The following is a 19,752-nucleotide window of genomic DNA, read 5'->3' as shown; positions in this document are numbered from 1 at the left end:
GGGAGATCCCAGCTGCAGGGTACCAAGCCCTTTGCATGGCCAGACTGCCTAATCCTGTGCAAGGCGCATGATTCCTTGCCCTGCATGGGCCTTGCAGGTGTTTATGTTGCACTTTGCAGGTGTTCATGTGTTGTAGGGGTAAGAACTGATGGTATGCAAGGTATTTTGCTTGTCCATTATCTTCTCCCCCTGGCATGTCATGGCAAACATGCCTCAGAGTGATGGTAAATTACCACTGCTCCCTCCTCTGTCACATTGGCCAGGTGACTGTGCTGCATTCAGTCAGAGGCTGTAGTTGAGATTCTTCTCTTGGTCTCCCCTGTTCTCTCTTGGACAGAAAAGGAAAGTAAGGACATTTCTGGGACTCAGTACTTGCAGGTCCTCCCCAGAAATGTCCTAGTCCCTTCAGTTGTGTCTGAGCTTATACCATATCTTACATAAGCTTTTCTAGCCCTCTGCTATTAGTTTTATGGCTAGAGAGGGCTTCTTGGTTTTGTTCTAGATTCCTGGGACAAAATGATGGCTAGAGCAGTTCTTTTTTACACACCTGAAATTACTTGGGATAACTGATCTGTCTTTTCCAATGATGTTCCATAAACTTTATCTAAAAACATATATGGCTTAATTTGGGATTGACTTAATGTGGCTGTACATTATTTTGCAGGGGAAACTTTCCTCTCCTGACCAGATTTATAACTGCAATGTTAGCTGGAGCCAGGAGAGCTTCCACTTTCCTACAGCTCTGCTCTAATGTTTATGGCATGGTGAAGGATGCTTAGGGTTAGTTTACTGCACTACAAGTCACTGCCTCCACAAGTCTGATCATGTAAGGAGAACTTTGCAGGTTTGGTTGATGGGCCAAGAAAGGCTGGGACAGGTGTGTAATCATGTCTGATTCAATAAATTTATATTATTTTAATTCTGTATTAAATATTCTTTTGTTGAATATGTTTCTAAGTGTTTGCATCTGATGAGTAAAACTTTGACAAGTTTGTGGTGCTTGTCATTTTCATCCACAGAGAAGTTTTCTAAAGAAGAAAGTAGTTTCTCTGAGGCAGTTATATTTATCAGACCTGAGAATTTCAAAATGTCCTAGAAGTAATTCCAAGGTTTTGTCAGGTGCATTTTCTTCTGGAAAGAAAAATAAATTGGGCATTTCTACTCTGCTAAAAACTGCATGAAGTATCCAGTTACAGAGTGGGTTTTTTTCCCCTGCTCTCAAATGTGGCATCACTTACCGTAATTAAATGAACTAATAATGATTGTGGTTTATCTTTTCTGATTAAAACAGAACTCTGGAAGTAGAACAGAGCATGTAGCTCTGGGAAATCAAGTGGATTTGTTTAACTGTGTGTTAGACATTTCATTTGCATTCTGGATTTAAAATATAATTGTGTAGCCCTGTGGATACAGGCCAGCCACACTTATTATTTTTAATTTTCAGCACTGAATAAGGACTTAGGGTTTGCATTCTTTAATCTTGCTTTACCTTGTTAAAGATATCAAGAAACAGAATAGTATTTCCATACCCTAGAACCTAAATCCAGTTGAATACTTTTAAGCAGACCAGAAATTAGCCCTTCGAAATAGAAGTATAGAATAACCTAAGTTGAAGTGTATGCACAAGGATCATCAGAGTTCAGCTCCTGGCCCTGCACAAAGAATCACACCATGAACCTGAGAGCATTGACCAAATACAGTCAACTGTCACTCTTGATGCTGTGACCACTTCCTTGGGGAGTCTGTTCCAGTGCCCAACCACCCTCTGCTGTCCAACCTAAATATCCCCTGACACACCTTCAGGCCATTCCCTCAGATCCTGTCACTGTTCACCACAGAGATGAGCTCAGTGTCTGTCCCTCCCCTTCCCCTCATGGAGAAGCTGTTGACTTCACTGAGGTCTCCCCTCAGTCTCCTCCAGGCTGAACTGACATAGTGACCTCAACCACTCCTCATGAGACTTCACCTCCAGACCTTTCACCAATCTGAAACTGCACTTTCAGAAGTCTAAAATACATTTGCAGAGAGCTGGGCAGGCAGACTCAAGGCTGATCTGTTGGTGTTTCAAATCACCCAAATACGTCCTCGCCTAGGTCCAAACACCATTCTGACCAGAGCTACACAGCACTGCCTGCAGGCCGGCCTGGCCTGGCCATGAGTGTATATACCTATAAGTTTTGTGTCTTCAAGATATACATTCTATTGCAATTTAATAAAAACAACCAAGCAAAATGCCCATGCACCTCACACACAAACACAACAATGTAAATTTCAATACATTTTGTTGTGGTTATTTACCATCATTTTAATTTTGACTTGTTAAACTCTTGAGCTGTTTTAAACATGAAGACTAGAATGTATAGTTGGGATATACATCAAGAAATGGTGTTTCTGATTTAAGAGAGGACACTCCTGTGAGTGCTTTTATACAAAATATGAATAGCATAAAGAAATAAGTGTTCTCAGCTTCAGTGATTTATAATTTGGCAAAATTTATGGAACATATGTGATAGCAAAAAATAATGTCTTTAAAGAGGAGAGTTGTAAAAGAGGAGAATTCTGAAAATAATGACAAAAAGTTTAAAAATTATGATGTATCAGATCGGCACCAGTGCAATTGAGAGAGATGTCTTTATAAAAATTTGGGGTTTTTATGAATCTGAAAGTATTGCTGTTGAGAGCACTGAGCTTTTTTCTTTTTTTTAATTCTCTATAGACAAAATATTTTTCATTGTCATGCAATTGTGTAAATTGGAACATATAATTGGAAGACTAAGATTCAAGATGCTAACACAAAATACACCTAAAAGGGAATTTAATTTTGGTTATTTAATGAACGTGTCACAAGCAAGTTAGTGAAATGGTCTTATCTGTTAGTAGGGATGGAAATGGGAAGAAGTGAAGTGATCACTAGAGTAACTCTGTCAGTAACAGGGCAGAAGTCCAGTGAGGAACGCTGTAAGAAAGGAGATGTGCAATGACAGATGATCAAATTCTTTTCCATGTTTAATTAAAAACTGGCTTGAGTAACTAGGTTTCAGTTCCTTTTCTAACAACCTGGAAGAAGCTGTGTTCTTTTTGGGATGGTGCCATAACAGAAGAGCATAATTGTTATTTATTTTTTAAATTATTTGAAAAACTGAAACAAATAACTATAGGAATTAACATTTTACTTTATTGCCATGGCTGTAAACAAAAAAGACTGTTAAAGAATGACCATCTCAGTCCACTGAACAATGTTATCCCAATTACACTAACTTTGAGACAGACTTGGGACATATTCAGATCTAAATAACATTTGCTTTGTCTTTATAACAGCAATTACCTTTGTGATCATTAAATATCAAAATAAGCAATTTACTATTGAAGTTAATCTCTATTAGGGTAAATTAAGTGGTTCTAATTATATAAAATTGTCCTTTGTGGTCATTGGTGTAATGGGCAGAACAATAATTATTTCAAAAGTTAATGCCACTGTGCTAAAACTACTCTGAAGAATGATTATACCTTTATGACCTGGAGGAAACAAAGCCGCTCCAATGGTGGTTCTGCTTGTTTCAGTGGAGTTTAAATTCTGTTTATGTGTGCTGGAATGTTTGCCAGCTGCTAGTCTGAAACATAAACCAGGTACCTAAACAAGGGCACCCGGCAGGACTGTGAATGAGTTCAGTGCCTCATGGTGCACAAGAATGTAAAGTGTTTGGGTCACTTTGGGGCACTGTACCTATAGCCACAGAGGAAGCAAGAGGTGGACATACAGTATTTTTCTTGTCTTCTCTCTTATTACCTCATAATGAACAGAATTTTGGAAGTTAACTTTAAGATTACTTGCAGAGTGAAGGGAACAGTGCACTTGTGTGGCAGGGAACATTACTGTTCATACAAAATACAGATTCTTTATTTTAAGTTGGGGGGTGGGGGGTTTAATTGCTTTCGAATGGCAAAGATGCATACACCAGCGAATTGCAAGGAGGATTTAAGCTTGCTGTTTTATTTGCAATTCATTTGTGGTACACTTGACTTTCAGTGTCACAAAATAATTTACATTTGTAAATATTTTAATCTAATTTCACCTCTTTGGCTTTCCTTCAGAACAGAACTGTGCATTAAACAGAACTAAAACTGCAAATAATGAAGCCAGGGCAATTTGTTCTTCATTTTCAAGTGAAGATTTCATTTTCAAATCCTGTAAATTCCTGTATTTGATAAGGTTTCTTTAAAAAAAGAAGTAGTGCTTCTTTGAACATGAAGCATACCTTTAACGTTGTCCTGTCCTGTTCTGGTTTTCTTGTATTTACTGGGAAGTTTGTAAATTCTACCCTTTATTTCATAAACAACTGCTGATACCATCATCCCTGCCATCTGAGGCTTACTAGGCTTGCATAGTGGCCCTAATAGACTGTTCAGATCAAAGTGTGGCTTGTTCTGTTAAAAAAGCAAACACTTTAAGCCTTTATCAGCAGAGCCTTCTAAAGCTGCCTTTCAGTCACTGGTGAAAGTCAGCAATGTAAATTAATGTCCAGGAGACTGTGAGCTTTTTTCTACAAGAACTTTAACATACAAAGATACAAAGCACTGAGAGAAAATATTGAGCTATAATAATATAAAACAAAATCCATTTTTGCTTTGAGTAGTTAATGAAGCATTTCATGTAGCATGTAATAAAAAAAAATAAAGTTAATCTAAGCTTTGTCTTCTTTCCAACATTTCCTTTGTAATTAGACCTGCTGAAGATTTTCCATCAGGGCTTTTTCACTGAGCTATGTGTTTTCTGCAAAGTCAACATTTTCCACTGGAAATTGTTGGGATTTGCCTACAACTGTTCAGGTTTTGTATCTGAAGAACTCAAACACAAATTTCAAGTCTGTTAAGATCTGAGCTACGTTTGGGCTGCTACTGTATCCTAGGCACTTGGTGGATCTTTTGGCCCTGTCACCTCAGAGACCTGTATTTCCAGATGTACCAATGTTTTCTACTTTGGCACGAGTCTGTTCTCCTCTTCATGAAAGACTTATGGTTACAAATGGTAACACAAGCTACAGTATCTACAGTATCTATTCTAAACTAGTTTAGGAAATGTAATTTCCCGTGATCTTTAACTATTTGCTCATCAGTGATCTGCGAGATGTATTGATAGGACTGGTTGTAGGAATTGTGCTCATATATGAAGAGATTTTACTGTACAAACACTTTGGAGTCATTTATGTGGTGAGCTGGAGTACAGTGAACTTCATATGTCAACTAAAAAGTTGCCTACGTAATCCTTACTTGCAAAATCAGATGTCATTAATTTGTAAACCTACAAGAATGTGCTTGATTTTTGATCGTATGCTGTGAAGTATCAGCAGGGAGATAAAAATATTTATTTTTTCCTCATGAGTAATAGATGAAGATGACTGCAGCAATTGGCAAGGACCACAGCATTGATGGTTTGATGTCATTGGTTGATGGATAGATATCCCATAGATTTTCTGAGCGAACCAGCCATGAAGCTGTGGCAGAGGGGACAGTGCTGGGAGACTTTTCTTGGCAAATGGCTGAAATCCTTCTGCCCAGTGTTTTGTGTCTTTGAATTATTTGCCACTTTGGGAAGCTATCCATCACATATTTTGGCAACCAGCTGGAGGAAAAATATATTTTATTTGTAACTCATTTCAGCTTTAGACCTTGAATTCTGATTTCCATTTCTGCTTGCACCCATAATTAAAAAAAACTATAAAGAAAATTCTTCTGCATAAGGAGAGCTGGGAAAATATGTTGCTGTCTTTATTTTTGGAATGTTGCTTGCATGGAATAAGGAAAAAAAATACATATATACATAATGGTGAAATATTCCTTTTAAAAACAGCAAGAAAAACCTTGATTTTTCACATCTGTCAGGCAGAGAAAATCAGAAACCAGTTGTGGCACACTCTTATTGTTGTAGGAACTGGCATGTAACAACATACAACATATTATAAGCATTGAGACAAAATGATAGAAGGGAGGTGAATGAATATACTGCATGAGAATACTTAAGTAACAACCATCGTGTTACTCTGGAAATGCTCTCAGGTCCATCTGGTGATAACTCCGCTCATGTCCAGTGCGGAGCTTGTCTGTCAATCTTAGACGTATGGATACGAGAATGCTCACTAGCAGCCAACATATAATAAACAAAGTGATAGGTAACATAAACAAAAGTGAAGCCAGGCAGGTTGGCAGCAGAAAATATAAAATCTGAAAAGTAAATCAAAGAAATTCTTTGGTTATATATACAAACTTTCCAACATGAGGGAACCAACTCTCACCCACCTAAGAATGCAGAATTGCATGCATGTAACTACAGCATTCAAATACAGATCATAAAAGTTGGCAATGTTGCTGAAGCCAGTAATTTAGGAGGAGGAATAAGTCACGACAGATAAAATCCACATCCCTTTCAAGTAGTAATTCCATTAATCTACTGAAAATAACTAGTAAAATGGAGAAACTACACAATATAAAGCAAGTCGCATCTTTTTTTAGATGTAATCTTTTTACTCTGCTTTTTCCTTCAGTGGTGTTTTTCTTTTGCATTTGTTGGACCATATTGTGTTTGGACTCTCCATTCAACAGTCTCCTTTTTTCTACTTCATTTTTATTTAGGTTCCCATGTAGTAGCAGTACTCTATAGCTGAATTTAAGACCTCCTTATCATAGATCAATACATGTCGTTATTTTCCGGAGGAACTAGGTTTATTCAGATTCTTTTAACCTTTTGGATCAATAGATTTTTTTTCTTTTGAGGACTTTAGACATGATGCCAATGTCAAATAAAGGCTGAGTCATTCCTAGAGACGCTTTTTTAGAAAAGACAACTGCATCCTCAGCTTTTACTTTCTTTATGTTTTCATATGATTTCTTTGGGGTGCCTTTGGATGGTTTTAAACCAAGAAAAGGTACATGCTACCACTGTAGACACTTAATATTCTTGGGAAGCTGCCATTTTTCTAAAATGAAATCGATTAGGGATTGCCAAGATATTGTAACAGTGCTGCTGTCTCGGCATTTTCCACTCTGACAACCATCTATTTGTACTCTTGGAAGTTACTTAAACAGGGCTTAGATCTTCAAGGACACTTTAGCTATATGAATCATGTTGCGAATGTAAAACAGACTGTTCAAGTTCTTTACTATTGATTTAAAATCAGAGCTTTTTTCGCTGTTATCCACAACTGAGGGAAAACATAGGGCTGTCATCTGGAAGGGTATTAACACCTTTACCAGATGACACGGATGGATGGAGTGCGTGTTTCTGTGAACACTGAGAACAGTTTGATTTGGGAAGCATCTCCAGGGGCTGTGAACACTGAGCCAGAGGAAGTGGGGGTCTGAAGATGCAGAAAGTTCATTTTTCTGTTGGCTGTTGCCGTCTGGCTGCCAGCTGCAGGTAAACCCATCAGTTCAGACTGGTGAATCTGAAATCAAGAAATAGCATTTTCAGGCAAGGAAATTACCCTTTTGTGAGAGGCAGTTCACATGGTCATGAATAAAGTCTACCGTAGTAAAGAGGAAAAAGTAATAAATACTGAATATCAATCCAATGATGTTGCTGTGCTAAGATCATTAGTCCATGGTAGATATTAAGAACTCAAAACCACACATATACTCTGTATGTGTTATTATTTTGAACCACTGCTGTGACCCAGCTGCATCCAAGATTGGAAGAGAAAGGGATTTAATTGCCAGCTGGACAAGCTTAAAGTAGAGGGCAACTTTAGTTTAAGTACAGATGCAAGCATGCAAGTACACTTGCAAGCATGGAATGTTATTTTCTGTTTTGTACATATCTGCTGTCTTGTCATACAATGTATAATTTCTGCATATTTTATAAAGGATATATAGGAAAATATATCATTTGCAGGATGGAAGGAAGTAAATTAGCCTAGATTTTTTATCTCTTACTTCGTACACCCGTTGGTTTCCTGATTATGAACATAAAATTATGCTTAAGTTAAAGGACCTTATTTAATTTTTCTTACTGTCCCTGTCAAAGCTTTTTGCTTATGTTGATTGAATAGTGTAAGTGATCCTCAGTGGCAAAAGCAAATTGATTTAACTGGAAGTTAACTGATTTCTTTAACATTATGTACTCTATATATTTAACTTGGGAATTTTGTACAGAACAGATAAAGGCAGATTTCTCTTGGAAAGTGCTTGGAAAGTGATTAGATTAGTGCAGCATTGGAAATAATAGTACTACTTCTCTACTTGATAGGTGATTACTGTATCTTGTAAAAAATATTTTTGCTCTTACTTTTGCCATCCTCTGGGTACTTCAGCAGCACAACTGAGTTTCTCATGCCTGTAGTTTTACTGCTTGCTTCTGCTTCTGGATTATACTTCATGCTTTGGCTGAGATGGAATGTTCAGCTAGTGTGATTTCTTTTATCTGCTGATTGAGATGCCTGTCCTCACCTGCATTTTTGTTCTTTGTTAACCCTTATCTTGCATCAGGGTTAGAGTTGCACATAGTCCCTTAGCAGGCAGAGTTGGTGGTGCTGTTGATTTCTGATGGCTGCTTTACCACACAATGGCTAGAGCCTGTATGCCATCACCAGAGTGCTTCAGCTTTCTGCTGGTTTATTCTACTGTTTTGTAAATTCTTGCACATGTTTAGCTTTTATGACTTCTGCGCTTCTCCTTCCATTCTGACGCTCTCAATGGCCTTTCCTTCAGTGATTCAGTCTTCTCCTAGCTCTTTTCAGCTTTTCTTCTTTGGTGTCTATTGCTGGATGACATTACTCACATTATTCTAATTTTATGAAAGTTACTCATTAATTAATCTTGCCAATCTTGAATAATTTTCTCCACCAACATTTTCATCCTTTTTTTGTTTCTTCTGTAACCTTATCTCAAAGGAAAGCGTAATATGGCTAGAGCTCTCTGGAGGATGAGCTCTGCCAGTTGAGTTCAGGGGCACATTGCTGTGGTTGCTGATAAAGTTACTTTTCTCCTCAAGTGAAACTTTCCCGTGCCAGCCTCAGTGGCAGTTACTGGCGCCATGGCAAAGCAAAGAGGTGGGAAAATGTCTGTCTCACCTGATGGAGTTCAAGCTGAACTGCCAGAGGAGGTGGCTGGTGCTAATGATCCAAGCTGTGCACTGGGACAGCACAGTCATGGGCCATTTTGTTCCATTTTGCTGACTCTGCTGCCAGGGCAGTAATGTGCTGCACAGGCGGGGTCAGCACCGCTGGGTTGGCAGTGCTGCACTGTTGCAGTGTTGCAGCTGTTGGCTCTCCTAAAGGTTGGTTTGAGTTACTGCAAAGTTACTGTTGATCACTATTCACTATTTAAATTTCTAATAATTATTTTTTCCAAGTACTATTAAGAAAGAGGCTGCTTCTGTTTCTTCACCCATTCTGTTTCACTTCTTTAACTTACCGTTTTCTAAAAGGCTTTTCTAGACTACTGAACAGAAAGCATCTATGAAAAATAAAGCTTAGATGGAGATTTTTTTTTAATAATGAGAATTTAAAAACATAAGGAGCTGTGTTCATGAATCAGGGGCTGCTGCTGTATTTTTACTCTTACAGATCTCAAAATATAAGGAGAAGCAAAAAATAATATGAAATTTGTCATTATTTTATAATAGCAAAAATGTAATTAGTCTAGTTAAGTGATACACATTTTTCAAAGTGTAGAACTGTTTTCATTAATAACATTCTCAATTTAAATAAACATTTAAAATTTCAGAACTGTTTAAGAAAAAGAACTTACAACGTTTCCAGTGTCAGGTTTTCTTCATGTAAGTTGATAGTGTAAAATTTCAATTTATAAACTGTGAAATGATCAGTGATAGTTTTAATATGAAAAATATAGCGCTAGTTATTAGACATTTCAGAGGTCCGATGAAAGTATTCATTTCCAGCTAGATCATGTCTAAGAATTTAGCTGAACATCAATATTTATATTTAGGTAGCGCAGGAGTTTGAATCATACCTCCTTTCAAGTTCTAAATATGGACCATGTTTATATTAGTGAATCATGAGCATAGAACTTAGAGTTGAAATAAAATCTTTTTCTCCAGAGGTGCTTAAATATACATGACCCAAATCTCGGATCCTATGTACATAATTCTGAAGAGTTGTGTATTTGAAAACAAAACCAAAGCATTAAAAAAACCAAATTTGTATGCACTTCTTGCAGTTTCCCGTGAGAGTTAAAAAATGAGTATCATGGAAATGAATCAGTTCTTCACTTCTTATATACAAAAAGAGAACATTGCTATCTTTACATTGTGTATTTGCTGCACAATTATTCTGGGTAAATCTTGTTCATCTTATGATCCAAGTTTTATTTATTGGCACTTGCAATTTTTTTTTTATTTTTAAGTAAAGTCCCAACCTTCTCTATACACGTCTAGTGTGATACATCTTTTTTATACTATATTAATTGAATGGTACAAAGATTCTGCTGAAGATCTGTGCATACAGCAGTTTATTCTTGTATTCAAATAATACAGAAGGCTCTCAAGGACAGACTGATCACTTATAGTTGGACACATTAAGTGAAATCAAAATGGCTTTTAAAGTTTTCTTTGCAAATTAGTTATTGCCCAAAATCTGATGACTATTTCAGAGCAGTTACAGTGGGCAGAGTGTGGTGTGTTAAAAAAAGCAGCAATAGAAGACAAGAAGGAAAGAAATCTTAGCATGTTACTGTACATCATAAACAAGTTTGTGGTGACAGAAGCTCTTCTGAAAGCTTGACTGAGAAAAGACACATTGTTTCTGGCATTCCTGCTCTTATCTGAAATATATACCTTTGCACTGAGATAAAGTAGTGCTGCAGTTTGAGGAAAAGATGTTACATGGCTAACCATAATACATTGTGGTTTAATATGTTTTTTGGGGGAAGAATGGAATGGGTTGATAAGTTGTAGTTGTGTAGTTGGAGTGAAGAAAAGCATCATAAATACCAGGCATTGATTGGTATTGGTTTGTAGTACTTGGGATGCATCGTTGTTTTGTATGCAGTGTCCAGGATCCTGATCTGGCAGTCAGAGCAGGGAAGTGTCTTATTGACACTGGTGGCATAATTCAGAATTGGTTTTGCAAGTTTCATTGTCAAAGGTAGGTTCTTTGGAGCATGTTTTAAGTGTCTGCCTTTTACTCTGGAAATGGTACTTTGTATTATTTTCATCTGTTTTCTCTATCTGCCTGATTGTTTTTAAACTGCAGTATAGAACCTCATTAAATTGAACCAGTCCATGAATGTGCCCTAGCTTTATGTGGAAAATGTAATTGCAGAAGACTAGTTTAAGAAGTCTTAACTTTAAGTAGCCTGAAGTAAAAGCAAACACTACTTTTGTTTTAGTGTAACTTTGATATTTCACATACATCTTAGAGGACTGCATGTGATTGCATGGCTTTTACATATGTAATGCATCACAATAAACATTTCCAGGAGGATCCATAATTGCTAGCCTGAGGTTTTTAGCTCAGATCTAAAGTAAAACTGATCATTCATTGGAGGAAGATGGTAATTTCTGATGGTAAATAGTATAAATTCATAACTGTGTATTGGGAAGAAAAACAGAAATAATTAGTGTGTTGAAGTGCTTTTATGAAATTGTACAATGTGCATAAAGATTAGTAAAACAATAGTAATTTATCATGAAGCAGGCATGATCTTCCTGTGTGTTTGTTTTGTTGAAACCCTAAGTTTAAATTTACACTTCAGAATTTGAAGATTACCATATGCTCTTTGCCTTCAGCTTTTGACATGCTAGCTTGTAGCATTGTCTGGAAATTGTTTTTTGTTAAAAGTTTCCTCCATTCAGGAAAAGAAAAACCCTGGAACAGCATAATGGAAGTGTCATGTTTTTTAAAAACAGTTGTATTGTCCTTGAGAACATTAAGAGTTTCTGGTCATTTGTGTACTCAGTCAAATACTGGCCACCAATTACTAAGTAGCAAGGAAACTGGCATCAGAGAAATGTCACCATTTTCTGTCCTTTAATAAGAATGGCTGTTAAATACTCACATATTGAGAGGAAACTACTTGAAAACAGAGGCAACAAAGCAGTAGATAGGATTATACTTATGGCTGTTGCTGTTATTTGTGGTACAATATACAGTTTTCACTACCAAAGCTAATGCGTTACTTAACCATTTTTCACTGGAGTATTACAAATAATGAAGACTTTTTGAAATAGAAAAGAACTTCAGGAGTTCTGTATCTAGAAAAAACTGTGAATTTTGTGTTTTTACTGAGATTTTATCACTGAGTTTTTTTGAGCCTTAGGAGAAAGAGCTTCCTCATTTCCTTTGCCAAGATTTTTATTTCCTGAAAGGAAAATTCATAAATTATTTTATTTTTAAGCTGGAACCTTTTGTCAATCTTTGTTAGGCTTTTCTTTGAAAAATATGTTTTTCAAGCTATGCATGAACTGGAGAAGCAATAGAGAAGGAAAAGAAGCAGGAAAGATACACAACATGTGGTTGATAAGCACCTGCCTAAAACAAATTGCTTCAGTAGTATGTTCCTCAATGTCACTTATGAATTCCATAATAAATTAAAAATTCCTAAGATAATTTGAGGCTCACATGAAAGGAATCCAGTAACGAAGTAAGATTTCAGAGCTCCTGTAAAGAGAATGGTTGGGCAACAGCTTCATGTTATACATCTTTTGCTTGAACAGAAGTCTTGGAAAGTGCTTATTTTGTTTAATTGTTTCATAGGACTGCCTACTGCATCAAATAAACTTTTTACTTATATGGAAGTATAATTATTTACTTACTTTTGGAGACTCAGGTTTTCTCCTGTTCATAGTTCTTGTAATTTCAAGCTAGCATGCAAAGCACATGGTGTTTTTGTATATATGAAGACACAGTTCTCCACCCACAATTTACTAGCTGTATACATTATATACATATAAACATATTCTTTATGGAGTTGTTTCATCTGTTGGAAATGAAGTAAAATTGTATACAAGAATTATATTCAATCTACTTGCATCACAGTAGTAGATTCGGGGTATGAATAACATCCTCTGCTTTCCCTTCCCTAAACTTTTTAGATGCCAAATAATAATATACTGACAATTAATGTTTCCAGGCTTTGCTGTCTGTACATGATACTGTTGCTCAGAAGAACTATGATCCTGTCTTGCCCCCCATGCCTGATGATATTGATGAAGAAGAAGATTCAGTTAAAATAATTAGGCTCGTCAAAAACCGGGAACCATTGGTAGGTAACCCTGTCTTTTGGTTTGGGGTTTTGTGTTTGCGTGCAGGGTGGGAGGTGCTCAGATTATGAATGTGAATGGGGGATATTAACTTGAAATGTGGATAGGCAGACATTACACATGATTATTCATAACATAAAGTAATTCACTTGTGGCTTCCATTCACAGTCATTATTAGTAAAGCATATGAAATGAATAATCATCATCAATGAGTGATCATCATGGTGTTTAAGCATTATATATGTGGGCCAGTCTGAGCATTTAAATCAAATCTATATTTGTCTTTTATCTTGAATTCAAATCATGAACTTACTTTAAAATGTGAGACAGAATGAATCCCCAAAGAAATCTTGACCTGTGTTATGAACTGTAACTGTTAGCATTCATGTAAAAAAACATGACCTTTAAATACACTGAAAAGAAAGCATGAAAACATATTTTAAAATACTTGAATTGAAATCTGGGCAAATTTAAAATGTCTGTTGTTGTACTTTGCATTATGAATACTAGAAAGTTAATATCTTCATGGGGATATCTGGAAAAATGAAAGGACTAAACCTAGGTTGTATTACAAGAATATTAAAATGCTTTACTGATTTGGTTCTTTTTATTTGCTGTAGAGTGGGAGTCATCTTGTATAAAATTTAACTATGTTCTTTTTATCCTGAAAACCAGTAAGAGGTTTGTTTTATGTTATACTGAATGTTTGTTTTAATGGACAGCAGTGCTGGAGAAATACCTGCAAACTTACTTTGAGAAGGCCATCATTCTGTGCTTGAGATGACAGTGGGAGAGTGCTGCTTCTGTTAGACAGACAGGGGTACTTTGATAGAACAGTAGATATCTTACTTCACTCTAATTCTTGATGGATTTCTGGCATCAATAAACACGAAATGAGTTTTCTTATTGACTGACTGTAGGTGCCCATGGGCATAATTACAAGTTTGACCATGTGGGAAGTTCTTACTTTGTTTTAACATACGACATATTTTTTCCTCAAATATTTGAATAACAGCTTTAAGCTTTTTGTATTTTTTTATCAAAGACATTATTTGAGAAAGAAAACAAGCTTGCTTTAGGATTTAGTATCAGAAAGATTATTTGTTCTGAAAGGTACGTGGAGATTTGAACATACAGTATAAAATGAAGTCTGATTGAGTAGTTCCATTTTTAGTGTTAATTATAACACCTTTTTTTTTTTATTTGTTAGAAAAATCTTAATAAAACCTGAATTTACATTTCATATTACAAACTTGGTTTGTTACTAAGACTTAAGAGTTCAATACCATAAGTTAATAGTGTCTCAAAATGGATTGGATAATAGTATCTTGCAATTCATAACTCAGATATTTTCTGAAAACTTCTGTGAAATATGTACATTGTATATTGGTCTTCTAGATTTTAAGGTCTCCTTAAGAAACCACTTGCTTAAGGCAAAGGTTATCCTTGGATTGTTCCTCAAATTCCACTCTTGCCTCCTCGTTCCGGTGGGACACTGAGCTCTTCCAGATACCTGTGTGTCTGTTTAAGCAGCTCAGCCCCACACAGCCTCTCACTTATTTTCCCCAGTGGGATGGGGGAGAGAATCGGAAGGATGAACATGAGAAAACTCGTGGGTTGAGACAAACAGTTCAAGAGGTAAAGCAAAAGCTGCATGTGCAGCAAAGTGAAATAAGGAATTAATTCACCACTTCCCCTGGGCAGGCAGGTGTTCAGCCATCCTCAGGACAGCAGGGCTCCATCACTTGTAATTGTTTCTTGGAAAGACTAAAACCATCACTCCACACATCCCCCACTCCTTTTTTCTTCCCCCGGTTTTCTTGCTGAGCTTGACAGCACATGGTGGAGGATGTCCCTCTGTTCAGGTGGGGTTGGCTGCCCCAGTTGTGTCCTCTCCCAGCTCCTTGTGCATCCCCAGCCTCCTCACTTGTGGGGTGATGAGCAGAAAAGCCTTCACAGTGTGTAAGCACTGCTCAGCAATAGCTAAATTATCAATGTGTTATCAACACTGTTTTCATCACAAATCTAAAACAAAGCACCATAGGAGCTACCATGAAGGAAATTACCCCTATCCCAGCCAAAACCAGTACACTGTCTTAAATCCACACTTGTGGATTTAAGTTAACAACACTGTTGGTGTTAACAACTCTTGTGTTACAGAGGTAACAGAGAAGAGGTTTTAGATCTTTTACTAGACACGACAGCAGCCGTGGAAAATATAAAACGTGAGCAAACTAATTTCTCTAGTTTAAGACAGTTTTGTTTATTTGCCAATGTGAAAACAGCCTTACAATGGAATCTGTTGTAGACCTTTTATTAGGAAGAGGCAAAGGGTGGAAGCTAATTGAAGTGTTCAAGTACTTGAGGGTGGGGAGCTCACAAAGACAATAAAGTCAAACTCCTCAGCAGTGAAAGATTCTAAAACACAGGGCAGTGGTCACAAGGTGCAGCCCTGGGAGGTTTAGACTAAGAATTAACAGTAGTCCTTTAGTTCGGAAGTCCAGCACTGGAGCATACTAACTGGATATGTGGAGTCTCCAGTATTTCTAAAGTTTTACTTTACCTGTGTAGGAAAACTGTATTTGTGATCTTTCTAGATCCTGAGCCTATCTTGATGTTTTATTTTTGTTAGAGAAGAACTTATGGTGAGTCCTGTTCCTTGTTCTCCAAAAAGAATTCAAAGAATAGAGTACTGTGTCCTCCTCCTCTTCCATAATGTACTGTCAATCCATTTTAACATCATTCATGTTCACGTCAAACATTAATTTCTTTGTGTCAGATTTATAGAGACTTATTATGACACCATTACCACAATACATAACAAACCTATTGTTTTTGTCTTTGTCTTCTCTAGATTTTTTTCCCTTAGGTGGGGATGAGAAGAAACATGGGTAGTAATTCAGATAAGGTCTTACTGAAATGCAGCATGGCAGAATAACTGAAGACAGGCTTATACTATGTATATTAGATCTTCTGTGTTTATGCTTCCCAAAGTTATTTTTCTAAAGGAAGATACACCATGATCTGTGTTTACTAAACTAATTATAATTTCATTTACTATTTATTTCCATGTATTTTTAATGGCTTTTCCTTCAGAGCTTGCTCTGAAGTCTTGGATATTCTTAGTAGAGATCAAAGAATCTCTGCTTGTTCTGTTAATCGATTCATTCTCGAGTCACAAAGTCTGACTTCCATTTGCAACATTATATCAGGATTCTACTTTTAGAAGCAACTGAGCTTGAGATTGGAGGTACTGTACAATATTTTTACTTGGATAGAGATCATCTCATTTCTTGACTTGAAGATACTGAGCTCTTTAAACTTTTCTTCCACTCCAGGCACAGGCTCATAATCTATTTGCACCCAAGTAGTAGAGATTGTTTTCCTGCAAAGCCACAACCCTGGACATTCTGAATTGCATTTCCTTTGGATGATTTTCAGCAGTACTCACTGTGAAGCAATTAGGCACTCTCTTAACTTCTTTGGAATAAACCTAGTGACCATTTCTATATAAAACTGCACCACGTTTCCTCTTGTGCTCCTGTTCGTGCTTTTCTCTGAGTTAAGCACCTCACCAAAGTCCTTAGCTGGGGTTAATCATATATTGATGAAGCCTGAGTTCCCAGGAGTAATCATTTCAAGAGAGAGAAACACATGGTTTGTAGGAGGGCCTTCTGTTTGCCAGATTTCGTCAATTCAGAAGTCAGTGCTGAACTTTCCCCCAGTTTTTTGAGAGAGGTGTTTTAAACTTTTTGTTAATCCTTCCCCACAGTATTGGGTTTGGGGCTTTTTTAATGCTCTGTTAGCAAATACTGTTCCAGCAGTTTCTCCCTCAAGCGAGGTGAAACTGTCTTAGGATGTTTTGTTTTAACAAAGAAATTTGGAACATCTCTGAACCTTACATAAAGAGAAGTAGAAACATCTCTTTTTGGAGACAATCCGAAATTCACCTGTCTGTGACTGGACTTTTTATCAGAGAGCTTGGAGAGTTTTTACTTATGCCTACCTCTCCAAGACTTTATCAGCCACAGCCCTGTTCGTAGTTAGCATTCCTGATATCTGAGATGAATAACCACACTACCAGGGGTTCAGCACCTGGGCTCCTATTACTGCCAGCTTCCAAATGTAATACTCCAGGTTTGTTACAGCTGGTACTCTGCATAGGGTGCTTCTTCACATTAAGATGGTTGCTTCTTTGTCACAAAAATTCATTTCACATAGATCTGGTCATTTGAAGACTTAAGTTTTATGCCATGCCATGTCTATAGTCAAGGCAGTTCCAGAGGATGACCCATGCATCCATCTGTTTAAAATTCTTGGCTTAATGAAAGGATGATTCAGTCTCCAGAGCTACAGAAGTAGCCTGGACACCTAAATTGAACTATGTACCTGATTTCCATAGCTGAACTTGGTTGAAATGAATTTTGGTGATTTAAAGGAGTTGTTTATGTGTTCAGATGTAACAGCTTTCATCTACCTCACATTCTTAGTCCCTGTAGCTGAGTTCACAATAGTGGATGAACCTAGCTGGTTTTTTGGTGGGATTTTGGTGGGATTTGGATGTAGGGTTATCTTTAGTCTACATATAAGTGTACATTAACTTTTAAATAACTCCTCACTGTAAGGTAGGTAACTGATACTTGTATTTGCACTTTCAATAGAGAATGAATTAAAATAAGGCTTATTGGAATATTTATTTGCATTTGTCATCTGCATGTGCTTTTGTTTAAGAGACATATGCAACATTATTACTGATGTTTCAAATTCTCTTGTTAGTAATTTATTTTACAGGCTAGTTTTTCTTTCTTTAAAAAATAAAGACTTAAAATGTTTATATTCTGGAACCAGCAGATAAATGGATGAACTAATAAAAGTCACATCTGTGAAGCCCTGAGCAATGCTTACCCATGAGTGATGCTACATTAAAAATGGGGTGGGGGGGGTGGGTAAAGCAACTAAAAATGGTGGAAAATGCTTGCTGAAGGAGCTTGTATTATTTTTAGTGCTTTTGTATGGTATACCTTTAAGCATTTTCTTAGTCTGATCACCATATGGCTCCCAAACTCCTTATTTTTCCCTTTAGAAGTATTTTAAACTGAGCTATGCTATTACATCTGTATATGTCTCATTTAGGGTAACTTACACTTTTGGCTCACAACACTGAAAATATTTTCCAGCTCTCAAGGTCCAGTCTAACCTTCTTCCATTTTTAAAGCCCTAAATGAGGAGCTGCACTGCACTGAAAGTACTGGAGCTGAACATCTTATAAGGAGAATTTCTTGCCAGATTATATATACCTCGTAGTTTAAGCAGGGCTGGCAGCAGTACAAGAGAAGCTGCTTTTTCAGAAAATCAGCTCTTCAGGTTTTCAAAAAGAAATCCACTTGTGTTTGATGATTTAAGAGTTCTAAATTGTGAGGAAAGTGGAATTTATAGAACCGCCTTTTAAAATTGTGTACTAAAGGTACAAATACATAAACTCAAATAGTGTTTTTCATGGACCTGCCCATACACTTTGGGTTTGCCACAGAGGAGATACTGACAGCAAGCAAACTTGGGTTAAATAATTTTCTTGTCATTTTGAACTTGTTTTTGTCCTTTGTATGAGAATTCCCGTTACCTTTGTGGGGCCATCTTTCGGATCAGTTAATCTATGCTAGGAAAATTCATTTTGTGCCAGTAGTGATAATCACTAGATAATCACTAATCATAGAGCATGAAGTGACTGTTCCACTTGGACAAGAGCCTTATTGTTAGTTCCAGATGCTGTCTGGGTCAATAGTGTGGTCTTTGATTGCACACAAGTGTTTTTCTAGCATCTGTCTAAAGAGCCCAGGAAAATGAACTACCACTTCCAGACATCAGCGTGGGGCTGGGGTGGTGGGTGATCACAGGGGAGGCCTGCCAGACCTTACTTGCCTTTTGAATTTGGTGGCATTTCATGGTGTTTACTTCTAGGTAAAAGGCAAACAGCCCTTCCTATGAAGGCTTTTTCCTTAATTAATTAGGAGAGCCTGTTTTGTATGGACAGTGTAGTGGAAATATCCCATGTTTATATTTGCCTCTAGCATCCTAATGCTGCTCTTTTGCTTCTTGATGGATATATTCAGGAAAAAAAACAATAAAATCATTTTTACTTTAAAATAGCTAGAGCATTGCAGGTATTATTATAAATTTCAAATTAGCAGCTGTTGCTGGAAGGTCAGAACTTAATATTGAGATATAAGCTAGGGGGCTTAAGGCTGTTTAATAAATTCCTAATGGTATGCAATTCTTTTCCACAGAAGTCTAGTAATGAGTTTTTTAAGTGAGATTAGCTGCAGCTAAATCTTTATATTTGAAACTCTCAGACTAATTTGAAACTGTAATGCAAACAAGTGCATGCTGATATAATTGTGTAATAAACAATACATAAGAATAAGGCTGGCAAATTGCAGATTTAGTTTATTTATAGATAGAATTTCATAGTAATAAATTTAGAATGTAAAATGAAATGCACAAACACAGCACATCAGTTTTGCTTTGGAGTGCTGGCTGCT

At 36.8% G+C, this 19,752-nt stretch overlaps 1 protein-coding gene across 2 annotated transcripts in view; it reads left to right on the top strand.

Annotated features, from left to right (window-relative positions):
- Positions 1–19,752, top strand: part of MPP7 (membrane palmitoylated protein 7) — a 146,022-nt gene that overhangs the window by 88,755 nt on the left and 37,515 nt on the right. For both annotated transcript variants that reach the window (XM_041408760.1, XM_041408761.1), the window contains exon 7: positions 13,084–13,215. In XM_041408760.1, the coding sequence (XP_041264694.1) occupies positions 13,084–13,215 (132 nt within the window). The remainder of the gene's footprint in view (positions 1–13,083; positions 13,216–19,752) is intronic.

This window comes from Onychostruthus taczanowskii, unplaced genomic scaffold (genome assembly GCF_017590055.1).
Source record: "Onychostruthus taczanowskii isolate IOZ18803 unplaced genomic scaffold, ASM1759005v1 scaffold3, whole genome shotgun sequence".
NCBI lineage: Eukaryota > Metazoa > Chordata > Aves > Passeriformes > Passeridae > Onychostruthus > Onychostruthus taczanowskii.
Note: the sequence above shows the minus strand (reverse complement) of the source record. Positions and strands in the feature narration are given on the sequence as shown.